Consider the following 14,056-nt stretch of genomic DNA (forward strand, 5'->3'; position numbering starts at 1 on the left):
CCCCTGCCATGTTGTCAGACAAAAAAAAAATCCAATACATTACTTATACTCCAGAAAGAGCATGGGGCCCTTGGTCTGTGAATAGGAGCTTGGAGTACTCATGGACTACAGTCAAGGGTCCATGGCTGTCACACAGGTATGTAGGATTTGTAGGGTCCAGTCGCCATGCAGGAGCAACATAGTTACCATACCCATCTTTGCAGAATTGTTTCTGTGGCACTCAGACCACTGATAAAAAGACATCAGACATTTCCATCATAAGCATGCAAAAAATGAAGATAGGGACAGGTCTGCAAGTCCTTCAAGGGCTGGAACACTTGCCCTATAATGAAAGGCTGAGACAGCTGGGGGTTGTTCAGCCTGGAAAAGAGAAGGCTCCAGGGAGATCTTAATGCAGCCACCTAGTACTTAAAGAAGGCCTATAAGAAAGATGGGAACAGTCTTTTTTTTTTAGTAGAGCCTGCTGCAACAGAACAAGGGGTAATGGCTTTAAACTAACAGAGGGTAGATTTAAACTATATGTCCTCTTTTTTTCACAATGGCTCATAGAATCAACCAGGTTGGAAAAGACCTCAGAAATCATCATGTCCAACCTATTAGCTAATAGCTCATGACAACCAAACTGTGGCTTCAAGTGCCTCAAGTGCCACATCCAATCCTTTTCTGAACCTCTCCAGGGATGGTGACTCCACCACCTCCCTGGGCAGCCTATTCCAATGGCCAATAACTCTTTCTGTGAAGAACTTTCTCCTCACCTCGAGCCTAAACTTCCCCTGGTGCAGCTTGAGACTGCGTCCTCTCATTCTGGTACTGGTTGCCTGGAAGAAGAGACCAACCCCCACCTGTCTACAACCTCCCTTCATGTAGTTGAATGAATGAATATGGGGAAACATTGAAACAGGTTGCACAGGAAGGTGGTGAATGCCCCATCCCTGGAAACATTCAAGGTCTGAGCATCCTGATCTAGTTAAAGAGCCCTTGCTCCCTGCAAGTGAGCTGGACTAGATGACCTTTAAAGATCCCTTGCAACCCACACTGTTCTATGATTCCATGACTGTATGTGTCTCCTTTTTGATTTTTCTGTCCTTAGGGAAAGTTGAGGGACAAACGCAGAATCAGTTCCCCTTAAGTCCTGATCTGGAGGGAAAGAACCTTCGCGCTTCCTTGTGCTCACATCTGAACTGAGTACGTCATTCAGCAGGCAGATGCCTTCTCAGAGCTGCGCGATTTCCTCCGCACTTGCGACAGCAGCAGCCAGCCGAGAGCTGGCTGGGAGCGGTACCGGCAGCGGCCACCGGATGGCAGCGCCGGCCCGGGCGAGGGAGCGGGCTGTCGCTTCCCGAAATCGACCTGGGAGTAGCAGCACAGGGGCCCTAGCCTTCTACAGAGGGTTCTACAAGGGTTCAGGCCTTCTTTTAGGAACATGTGAGAAGCTGCTGGTTTTAATAAAATAGCAAATTTTTCGAAGGTCCTTTTGATCGAACACTGAGAAATGTCTCAGTGTAACATTTTATGATTGGATTAAAGAATACTTTAAAAACACCAGACTTTCTTTTAACTTCCTTTTAACTTCCTCCCCCTCCCCTCTCCCCCACCCCCACCCCCTTTTAACTAGCCCATTGCTGCATGTTTTCTGTGCTTTCTCAGTCTTTCTAGATAAAAGTATATTTAGTTTGGACATTAGGAGGAAATTCTTCATAATGAGGGTAGTGAAACAGGTTGCCCGGGTGAATTTCCCATCCCTGGAGACATTCAAAGTCAAACTTGATGGTGTCCCTGCTCACTGCAGTGAGGCTGGGCAAGATGACATTCAAGGGTACACTCCAACCCAATGCATTCTATGATTCTATGATAAGTAGATTCTAGAGCTCTCTGAAACAACAGTAAAACCCAAAAGCTCCAGTAGTCCATCATAATACTTCACTCAATTACTTACCATGTGAATGTCAGCAAATATTTTTAGAGTTTGCCAGAACGAAACAAAAATTTGTCTTATTATTTTTTATTGTCCTTATTAACACATTTTTTTAAATCCTTAAGCAGTTTTGGAGATAAATGGTTTAATTTCTCTCTGGAGTGACTCACTTTGGGGGGATTATTTTTATTGATAGATTTTACCTGGAGGTGTCATCTGCATCAGTGGCCCCAGATTTCTACAGAACACAGCTTCAGTGAGGATGGCTGAGGAGGCTTTGGGCCAGGGAGGAGCTCCGGAGGGTTTTGGCCAAGGAGGAGATGAGATGAGATGAAGGTTTGGGTCAAGCTGAAGCTCAGAACAGTTGTGGCTTCATTTTGGGCTGCTCCCTCCAAAGCTGCTGCCTGGGGTGGGCAGGGCAGGTGACTTTCTGCACCTTGCCTCTGCTGCCAGTTGGCAGGTGACCCGTCCTTGGTCTTCCAGGTGTTCAGAAAAGGCTTGGATGTGGTACTTGGAGCCATGGTTTAGTTGTCAGGAGGTGTTGGGTGACAGGTTGGACTCGATGATCTCTGAGGTCTTTTCCAACCTTATTGATTCTATGATTCTACCCTTCTAAAAGGAGATATGTATATCAGAATATGCTCCTGAAGCTCATGCATTAGTTACAAACAAAACCTGGAAACCTACTTTTTAAAGTACAGAAGACTGTGGCTTTTCATCTTCTTTTCCTTTATGCTGTGTAATTATGTAGTCTACTAAGAATCACTAGACTTTTTCAAATTTGTTTATTTGATTTCAGCATCTGATATGTACTACAGGGTCCTGCCATTCAGAGGCCAGTATTTCAAATCTCTTGTCCCAAGTAACAAATGATAGAACACCAGTAAACAGTCTCAAGTTGCACCAGGAGAAGTTTAGAATGGATATTAGGAAAAAATGTCTTTGCTGAAAGGATTGTAAGGTACCGGAACAGGCTGCCTAGGGAAGTGGTGCAGTCACCATCCCTGGAGGTAGTGTAGATGTGGCATTTAGTGACATGTTTTACTGGTGGACTTGGCAGTGTTAGGTTAATGGTTGGACTTGGTGACCTTGAGGGTCTTTTCCAGCTAAACTATTCTATGATTCTATGTCATTCTGACAATTCGTGCATCTTTCAGCAAGCTTGTATAAAAGAGTTTACACAGGTTGTGCAAATATTTTGTATCTGAGTTTTCTATTTTTAAACTAGTCTTTCTTATCTGCTGAGCTTTCTGCAATCCTGCCTACAGTGACCCATACTGTAAAACACTTCTGTAATGCCTTCAGTGACATCCCCATGGGATGCTGCAGAGGTTGAAGGGGGAACATCGCTTGCAGTAAGAAAGAATTGAAGGATGACAACTCATAAAAGACATCAAGATGGTTTACACAGATAAATCCTTGTATTTTGTTTGCAGCAGCTGAACGTTTGGATGCAAAGGAGGGGTTACTGTGCTTACACAATGTCCATCCTTTTTCCTATTATGTTTTTGGAGAATTTATTAAAACATAACAGACAAATGAATAGTAAGCATGAATAGTAACAATGTGCTCCTCCTTTTACAGATAGATGCAAATAGCTAAGAGGTTTCTATGTTCCACTTGTATTTAGCTGCTCCTGCCTCCGAACATGAGTCAGAGAAACTGCCTCAGTCCTGGAGGATGCTGAACCCCATGTCTAAGCACTCCAAGCTCGTGCTCACTGTTTGCATGCATATCCTGGAGTCTGGGATCAAGCTGTCTGCCTCATCTCTGCTAGTCTAAGAGCAGATCCCCGATTGTTATGTATTAATTCCTTTACCCAGAAACCAGCCTTTTCACTGGGTGAGGATCCCTTCAGGGCAATAACTTGAATCTTTTTCATGGTTGTTCCAATGTAGCAATGGTAAAAGAACAGTGTATGTACATACACACGAAATTGGAGAACCTTTGCTCTTCTCACCACACCCTCCAAAAAAAAAAAGGGCAAAGGAGTAGCTATTTCCTTGGATTTGACGATGACTCTGGGGCTGAGATTGTATTGTTCCCAGGACCATGCTTGGAGCAATCAGGAGAGCTGTCAAAGGTGGTGTTCACTCAATTTGCTTGTCACAGCAGGCAATTTCTGGGTTAATTCAGTAATGGCAGTACCCTGCCCTGGGAGATGGTTTAACTGCCTGCTTGTATTAGTGATGTTAATGTCATTTTTTGTCTTTCTTATTTTCATCTCATATTAAATAGACTCTTGGGATTCTGTTCAGAGAACCAAAGATGTTTCCCCTCAGCTAAACCAAGCCACTATCATTGATCTCCATCCTTCCTCAACTTACAACATTCGCATGTATGCCAAGAATCGCATTGGAAAGAGTGAGGCCAGCAATGAGCTCACCATCACTACTGATGAAGCAGGTATGCTCTGGTTTTGTAGTGTCTGAATTGTGCTGGGACTCACTGCTCTTTGACATGAGAAATGTTTGCTTGAAATCCTGCTTATGTTGCTGCAGCTGCATCAAAAATATAAATACTGAATTATTCTCCTAAAACATTAAGACTTTTGAAACGTCATCCTGCAGACTTGTAATTAAAGCCATTCAGTGGCATCTAGTGGTGAAAGAAGAGATTGTGTTCCAAATTTTCAGCCTGGGGTACTGGAAAGGGCACAGCTATAGCTACAGTTATGTTTAGTTGTTTCTACCCTGTGGTTCTTGTCTCTTTCCTTCCTTAGATGCTCAGATCTTGTTATAGGTAATTAATGTAAGCTACCCCCATTTGAGAACATTGAGCTACCTAAAACAAATCTTCCTTTGATTATTCCATCCTCTAGCCCACTCACTATTTAGTTTGCTGATCACTGTGTCAGTTGGTTACCATAAGCTAATGTCATCCCCATGTTCTTTGCTGCCATGTATTCTTCTGCATTGCTGCAGGTTTCTGTACCAGGAAGGCTGTGTATTTTCACTTTGATGACTGGAGCCACTCTTTTCTGTACTCAGACTGCTGTCTTATTTTAATTTCTCAGGACTAGCAGAACCTTAAGCAGCCTACCATGATCCAAGTCCCAAATGTTACATGTGACAGTGTAAAAAGACTTATGAGTAAAAACCAGAGAGCTACAGCTCTCCATGTCAGCAGTTAGGAATGAAAATACTGAATGGCCATAAATATTTCTGCCAGGAAGGCATTGCAATTATATACATGTACAAAGGTGTTGAGAATAACCCAGTTTCAACACTTCTAGACCAGTGAAACTGGATGGAGTCATTCTGAAAAGTCTTGAGCAGAAAGGAAGTTATTAATTTGCATACGAAAAAGCACTTTTAACTTGTTGATTTTATTTGTCCTGTTATCTTATGCTAAGTCAGCAAAGCTTCCTACTTTGGAGATTTTGAAAGGAAATAGGTGATGCAAGGATCTGGGTGACAGTGTTCTGGCAATGAGAACCCTACTTCTTTTTCATGATTCCTGCTGGTCTAAGCTTTGAATATTTTGTGACTGATTTTCAGTTCAGCTTGTATGAATACAACTGTGTAATTCTCACTCATTTTCTCTGTGGGTGAATTTGCTACAATTCAAATATGTCCCCTGTTAGGAAAACATGGTTTTGGCTCTGAGGGACTTTATGAATAAGACAGGACACAAGGGCTCACAGTGAAAAGCAGAAGAAATGAGAGAGAACATAAGCTGTATTTCTTTTCTCACCAGGTGTCTTTTTTTCATCCTAGTAGAAAGAAAGCCTTCAGTGAACAGGTTTCTTAAAGGTGAATAGTTTGTTTGCAAAATATTTATCATTTGATTAGGGCTGTCTCTTCCTTTGGTCAATGAAAATGTGAAATCACTAAAGAAAACAAGCTATCCATTCTTCCAGCAAGCATCAACTACGTCCCCTAAATGCCCATCCTTCCTTGCATATACATCAAAGTTTTGTATTGGCTGACAATGAAATTGTCAGAACCAGCAGCTAGCCTTGAAATAAGCAAAATAAAAAAGTCTTAACATCACATTTTCTCCAGTTCTTTGTAACCAAGTTTCAGAATAACTGACCCTTTTGTCACTGTCTTTTAAGGAGCCTTCTGTTTAGAGAAAAAGACTAGCAGTGTGGAACTGTATTTAAGTCACCAGTCTAACTAAGGATCAACTGCAAGAGAGGAGGTCAGGCTTAGGCAGAGTGTATGATGTTCGTATCCTGTGTTTTGATTTCATGTGGTGTGCAATGTACAGACGCATTACTTTTTGATTACTGTTTACTTCTGTTCTCTACTTCTACAATAGGAAATGGAGAGCAGCATGGGTGCAGGGAATGAGAGAGAGGGTAATGACAATGGAGCAAAATAAGGGAAGACAATATAAAAATCGAACAAGTTAAACCATGCTATTGGCAAGGAGGCACAGGCTGTGTATCACATTTTAGTGACCTGATTTTCCCAGCTCTAGGTATTAGAAAGACAATGGTAAAGGGTCTCTGTGGCCCAAGGATAGTCAAACGTGGCATGATTGCAAAGCTTACAGGCCTCATCTTCCCTTCCATACAACTACAGTTATCTCCTGTGTTGGAAATAGTCTTTGTCACAAAGTCTATGTGACAATTAAGTATGTCAAATAAACTACCTCTTATTTAAAATTTCACTATGGTATTCTGGGAACAGGTGAACTACTCAGGTCTGCCAAAAAAGAATTGAGGTCTTTCAAGAAAAAGTAAAGATTTTAAGGAGAACAATTTAAAGTCAATTTTTAGGATCAGATGGTTTGCTCAAATTCCACTGCATTACAAAGTATCTAGAGAAATGCCATTTGTGTTTGTCAACAGTGGTGCAGAATCAAAGACAGGATTAAGAAAATCGGTAGAGAGTTCCCTTTTTCTCTTTTGCTTCCTGTACCTTAATGCAAGGGGAATGGAAATAAAGTTCTTTCAACCTTTGGAAATTTCACATATGAAGGACAATCAAGAGTGGCACAGAATAGGGTATCTTTAATAGCTTAAACATATTATAGGCTCTACTCCGGGTCTCTCTGCTTTCATCAGTTAAAGCTAAATGTTCTGTTTCCTTTCACCGCAGCTGTCATTTACCAATGCTCCACCTTTAACAGCCTCATCTCACCCTCTTTATTGCTTTAATTCTTGTGTCATGCTATTAAACTTAATTTAATGTCTTTTACTGAAGCCATATTCCGCATCAAGGGAATCCTCTACAGCAGATCAAGATTACTGCATTCCGTTTTTCAGATCTTTCTTTTACAATGATTTACCTCTCTGAGCAAGCACACCTCTTCATTCAGTCCCAGTCACTTCTGGATCTACCTTGTAGCTGCATAGCTGACAAGTATGTTCCTCTAGACTCAGGGCACTCCTTTTTCATTTAGCTTTATAACATCAAGCACACCTTTACCATTGTATCAATAGCAAATGAAACTCCTCCTGACTCAGGCATGAGCTGCAGCATGTGTTTTCCACTGGCAATTATTTTTTGTCTTATTTCCAGGCTGGGACACTTAGACTGAGAAGGGGGAGAGGGCAAAGTGTGCCAGTGTTTGTGTATAAAATATCTGATATACTGTCTTCAGTCTCTAATGAACAAAGGGGATCCCACTGGAAAGTTTGTGACATGATGAAAGCCAGCTGAGGAGCTCCTGTCTCATCTGCTGTCAAATGGGTTCTGCTGCCATTTTATCATCTACAGGGTTCTGACTGATTAAAGTATTTTGTGCCTATGTGCAAAACAGAAACAGTATTGGGAGCATGCCACTAGACAAGAAAAGTCACTATTATTCACTTTTTTTTCCTTTTTTTTTTTTTTTGTTTTGGTTAGGTTGCTATGTTTTGGCATATATTGCATTTCACTGCTGGCCACAGATGACATCCGAATGAGGAAGATGCTAGGTTCTGGTTTTATTTGATTAAGTGGTATCTTCAGTTTTCCATAGGACTCTGACTCAGTCCAAATCTTTGTGATGTTGGTGACCTACCATATGAAGAACTGAATTCCTTGTGCTTTGGTGGCTAGGTTTAGTACTACCTCTCTTCTCTCTTTGCAGCTCCTGATGGTCCACCTCAGGATGTTCAGCTCGAACCTATATCTTCACAAAGCATTAGAGTCACCTGGAAGGTAAATACGCACAGCTAAGAATATACCTTGGCAGTACTTTGATGCATTCAAAGAGATTGTATTGATGGGAGTACTATTAGAGCTGTGGATCAGTTATTTTATTTGTGAGAAACCTTGCAGATACCTTTGCCAACAAATTTTATATTGGCTGTCAATACTTCTGCATTATACAAGGAAAGAACCTTCCATTGGAGACTAACAGCAGCAGCTGTTTGTCTACACTGATGACAATAACATTACTTACCTCCTTCTGATTTCAGAGATGTGGCTATGTGCTTGGAAAATGAGCACTCACAGAATTTCACTCTGGTTTTAAGGGGAAATTTCCCCAAAACCTGAGAGAAAATGTCAGGGTTTTTTTTCTCATTGCAGTGGATTTTGGAGTAAAGCCTTAGTGAAGGCATGTCTGCACAGAGAGCAATGTGGTAAATATGAATCTGAGCAACTGATTTAAAAATATCAGCAGCAGATATTATTTAAAAATATGTGATGTGTTGTGATTCAGTTTTTTATGTATTTTGCTCAGTGTTTTTTTCCAACCAAGGAATGTTTTAAATGCTTTCAGTCTTGTATCAAGTATGCTTAGGCCACATTTTTAACGATTTTGTGCTTTACACTGCTTGTACTTTATAGTGGCCAGAATAAAGCTGTCTAATTAGAGTAGGCTAATCTCGATATGAATGGCAGTTTCCAAAATGTATTGATAATTCCATATGTTTAAGATTCCAGAGTATGTAGTATTAAGTGCTGGAGTGTGGCATAACAGTCATTAATTTCTACAGCGATGTTAATTACTCTTGCAAACTTGGAGGATGTGTATTTGGCTCCATGATAAGAATCACCCAGAAAGTCAGGATAGTAGCAGTGATCTGCTGCTTATTAACCACATAAATAGCTGTGGGCTTCTTATTTATTTTAAAGTTAATTATGCAATATATAACCACCACAATTCTGCATTAGTTTTAAGTTGGTTCCTGAACAGACAGGTTCTTACATTGCATGATCTCTGCACAGTGAATGTGGACATATAAATACTGGGGTGTCCAACTATCACAGAGGGACATGTCAAGACTTTTCAAGCAGTTCAATGGTCTTCCAAAAATGATGCATTAAAAATTCTGTTTCAATATGACATTTCAGTATTAAGCTTTAAAAGTAGTAGTCTTTATCAGACCTCTTATGCACAGGCCTCAAAAAGAGTGCAGATTTTTTTCTCTCATCAACATCTTTGATTTTTATCAGTGTTGGTTTTCATCAAGTGGTTTCAGAAACATGAAAGGCGTGGGATCAGTAGCCACAGGTGGGGGTTGAAGTGAAACATAACTATGGACTTGTAAAAAGCCTACATAAGTCATGGATTTAAATGCAACATGCAGTCAGTAGAGCAAAGGAAGTAGCTGTTGAAACAATGCAGAGTGTAGAGTGATTCTCAACAACTGAAATAAATGCTTATAGGTTGTTTAAAGCACTCAAGAAGTTGTCACATCCACTCAACAGTAACTTCCCAGCTTCTGTGTGTGAACTCGGTTTTATAGATGTATGGGCAGGCAGATTGAAAGGCTCTGCTTGCTTTTTTAAAGTTCACTTTGAGAGATGTTTTCAAAAGCACCAAGAGAAGACAGGCAGCATTGTTTCACTGCCAGAGTTTAAGGCTGCCATTCACGACTGTGATGATTTGCCATTAGATTTTACAGATGCAGATGTGTTCAGACAGCTGTGGGACAAACAAAACTCCCACACCTACAGTTCAGTAATGTTACCCAAAATATGGTTCAATTTGTACTTACAGGACACTTCAAGGGCAGCTTACTGTCCTGGTCTCTAGGTATTGTCTAGGGAGTGGAAGCCTATCAGCATATTAGTACAAGCAGATGGAGTTATATTCTTAAGATCATATTTGGAATTTGGTTTGTGAATACTTGTCAAGTAATGATCAGTATCTAATACAATCAAATAATCACAGAAATGAGCTGTGCATTGAACAAAAACTCCATTGTCCCAGAAAGTCTCATGAGCTGAGTGTAGACCTGGATTTTTAGTTAGAATGAACTTAAGGTGTGAGCTACCTGTGACCTTGGAAATGCCTGCTTGTAGCTGTGCAGCATATATCCAGATCAGGAAAGATGGGTCCATGCTTCCACAACTGTACACCGTCATGCGAACCTGGTGCATGGTGCAGGTGCTGGCTAGACATTTGGAGTTTGTTGTGGACTGCACTACCAGACTGCACATCCAGTCTCCAATGAATATCCAGTCTCCTGTGATCCTTCAAGACATTTTTCTTGTAGACCCAGTATCTGTTAAATCTTTTAATGTATTTACCAGCAGTATCTGACATGGTCTGGCTGTGCAAAAGACACTGCAACTGTGTCCTCTAGCAAAGTGCTGCTGGCTCTAACCAGAGGCAGCCTATGACCCTGTCATACCACAAGACCCTGTGAGGTGTTGTTTTGCAAGCAACAAAACCGCTGAAATTTTGCCTACAAAAGGATGGGCAGCAAAAACCACCACTGACACATTGCTTGTCAAGCCCCTGTGTACTCAGCTTGAAAACTCTTTGCCTTGATTCATAGTCATTAATTTGTCTCCTGGTGGGTTAGCTCATCTGATGGGTGTAGAGTTTGTGGTGCTAAATATAGCTGAAACCCAATTGATTTCCTTGACCTCAATCCTCCTTTGCAGATGAAGTTGAAGTCACTGAGCTGCTTTCCTGAAAGGCTAGTGCTTGCATAGTCCTACCTTTACCAAAATAATTATTTCCTGAATGAACAGTTGATTAAGAAGTCCCTCTAAGTAAGTCCAAATTCAGCAGTGAGCCATTTACTTCCCTTGAATCATTGCAATTCTCTCCTGGCCAGATTAGTTTTAGTCCATTAGTCAAAAAGGTAACCTAAGATGATCCCATTGACATACTATAGTTTGGTCCCGTGATGAATCCTGACATTTGGACAGCTTCCTGTGATGCACTGCTGTGCAGAAGACATCTATCGCACCATGCAATGCAAAGTACTTAAGAGTAAAAACCACCCCGTGAGATCAATCCAATATTGTCATTCAGGCATAAAGAGAAGAAAATAAACTCAATAATAACCTGGTCGTTTTTGGAGGCATGTGGAGCTTTTACCATGAAAACCTGTGATGACATTATACAAAGGGGACTGTGTTGAGAATCACAGTTATATGTAAAACCAGCAAATTGAGTTTAAATACACTGTCAATAACAGCAAAGGGATCAGGTAATAGCACAACATCTTTCATCTGCTATTAAGTTCTGTTTCTGCAGCTTGCTACAGTCATTAATCTTCCTTTAAAGTTTCCCTTAGCCCACTTTTAGAAAATCCTAGTTAAGTGAAGTTTAATGGGTCAGTGGTCTATTTAATCCCATTTCTGTGTGTCCACACAGAACATTTGATTTCAGATTGAATTTCAAATAACACAGGGAATTCTTTGATAGTTTAAAATGGTGCCAAGAGAATGGGATTAAACAAGAATTCTCATTTAGAAAAGAACACGAAAATGCTATTTTTTTCTTGTAGTACTTTACAAGGTAATTAAGCCCTATAAATGTAGACATGGGAAATATTCCTTCTCTTCTTTATGCATATACACATGCATGCAGACATAAAATGTCATACTCTGTAAAATGATTGGTACTTTATTTTACAGGTATCAGATTTTGTGAGATAAACAGGAAAAATATGAACTGAAACTTGGTCTTTTAGTAATATTAGAATAGAATAGAATAGAATAGAATAGAATAGAATAGAATAGAATAGAATAGAATAGAATAGAATAGAATAGAATAGAATTAACCAGGTTGGAAGAGACCTTTGAGATCATTGAGTCCAACCTATCATCCAACACTGTCTAGTCAACTAAACCATGGCACCAAGTGCCCCATCCAGTCTCTTCCTGAACACCTCCAGTGATGGTGACTCCTCCACCTCCCTGGGCAGCCCATTCCAATGGCAAATCACTATTCTATGACTACTGACAGGGTTAACAATATTTTTTCTCATGAACACTTAATCATGGACAAAGGTTGCTTCACTGAATTTTCTAACAAAAATGTATCCATTCAGAAGAAGGTGGATATATCAAATATGATTTATTTGTGCAAAAAGACAATCAAAAAATGAGCACTGAGTCAGTATTAACAACGAACATTTGAAGTTTTGTGAAGTAGAATGTTTTGTCCTGAAGCTACTTGGAGCTTGCTTTGTATTGTGTGTTTCAAACTGAAAAACTAAATGAAACAAAAAACACAATCAAAAAAACACCACCACCAAAAAAAAAAATTGCTAACACTGCACTGAAATAAGCAATTCCCTTGGCCTAAACCAATTATAAAATCATTTCATGCAAAGTTTGTCATTTTATTTCTATTTCAAAATGAGAAAGTACATCACTGCAAGATTCCCAGTGAAGAGGCTGCTCTGGCTGCAGCTCTGCTCTCAGAACATTTCAATGCATAGAAAATTTTATCATTATCTTCGGTCTGGTTTAGGGTATGGTACATGTGTTCCAATGTATGTGTGACATTATTCTGTAATCTATTACATACAAGGTGTACATAACAATGAAGAGAATTGATGTCCTGTCATGGTTAAGCTGGTGCCTCCACACTGATCCACATGCAGAAAAGAGCCAGTGATCTGCTATGTTGTCTGAAATAACATTGTAGTAACACTTGTTTAAATGAGTCTGCTGCTTTGGTTGAAGTGTTTGTCCTTCGGTCATGTTGAATGTATAGATTATGTTAGCTCAGTCTTTTTTTGCCCCTTCTCATCAACACTGACAATGCCTATAAAAATGGATGAGCTACACAAAATGCTAAGGCTAGTAATAGAATTTGAAATCCTTCAACTGACAAAACCATTATTTAATTATTTAAATGTCATGAAGGTATTTTCTTCTGAGATAGAATGAAAAAGCTTTATCTTAGGAAGATACCTGACTCTCCAATAAACAAAAATACCTCTGAACTAAGTTTCTGCCCCACAGTCCAGCTTGAAAAAAGCCAAAACCTTTTCTAATTATTTATATATCATGAAGCCATGTTCAGTAGAATAGAATAATAGAATAGAATAATAAACCAGGTTGGAAGAGACCTTCAAGATCAGTGTCCAACCCATCAACCAATCCAACCCACCTAAACAACTAAACCATGGCACCAAGCACCCCATCAAGTCTCCTCCTGAACACCTCCAATGATGGTGACTCCACCACCTCCCCAGGCAGCCCATTCCAATGGGCAATCACTCTCTCTGTATAGAACTTCTTCCTAACATCCAACCTGAACCTCCCCTGGTGCAGCCTGAGACTGTGTCCTCTTGTTCTGGTAGTGGCTGCCTGGGAGAAGAGACCAACATCCACCTGTCTACAACTTCCCTTCAGGTAGTTGTAGAGAGCAATAAGGTCACCCCTGAGTCTCCTCTTCTCCAGGCTAAGCAGCCCCAGCTCCCTCAGTCTCCTCACAGGGCTTGTGTTCCAAACCCCTCACCAACTTTGTTGCTCTTCTCTGAAATCGTTCCAGCAAGTCAACCTCCTTCCTAAACTGTGGGGCCCAGAACTGGACACAGGACTCAAGGTGTGGCCTAACCAGTGCAGTGTACAGGGGCAGAATGACCTCCCTGCTCCTTCTGGCCACACTGTTCCTGATGCAGGCCAGGATGCCATTGGCCCTCTTGGCTGCCTGGGCACACTGCAGGCTCATGTTCAGCCTACCATCAACCAGTATCCCCCAGTCCCTCTCTGCCTGGCTGCTCTCCAGCCACTCTGACCCCAGCCTGTAGCTCTGCATGGGGTTGTTGTGGCCAATGTGTAGAACCCGGCACTTGGATGTGTTCAATCTCCTGCCCTTGGACTCTGCCCATCTGTCCAACCTGTCGAGGTCCTTCTGCAGAGCCTCTCTACCCTCCAGCAGATCGACTCCTGCCCCCAGCTTGGTGTCATCAGCAAATTTACTGATGATGGACTCAATGCCCTCATCCAGATCATCAATAAAGATGTTAAAGAGCACAGGGCCCAGCACTGATCCCTG

At 40.9% G+C, this 14,056-nt stretch overlaps 1 protein-coding gene across 2 annotated transcripts in view; it reads left to right on the forward strand.

Annotated features, from left to right (window-relative positions):
* Nucleotides 1–14,056, forward strand: part of DSCAM (DS cell adhesion molecule) — a 491,025-nt gene that overhangs the window by 372,301 nt on the left and 104,668 nt on the right. For both annotated transcript variants that reach the window (XM_068155247.1, XM_068155248.1), the window contains exons 15-16: nucleotides 4,154–4,321; nucleotides 7,943–8,013. In XM_068155247.1, coding sequence (XP_068011348.1) covers nucleotides 4,154–4,321; nucleotides 7,943–8,013 — 239 coding nt within the window. The remainder of the gene's footprint in view (nucleotides 1–4,153; nucleotides 4,322–7,942; nucleotides 8,014–14,056) is intronic.

The sequence above is a fragment of the Melanerpes formicivorus genome, unplaced genomic scaffold, assembly GCF_026170545.1.
Source record: "Melanerpes formicivorus ecotype bairdi unplaced genomic scaffold, bMelFor1.0.p_v2 SCAF_30, whole genome shotgun sequence".
In the NCBI taxonomy this organism is placed as follows: Eukaryota; Metazoa; Chordata; class Aves; order Piciformes; family Picidae; genus Melanerpes; species Melanerpes formicivorus.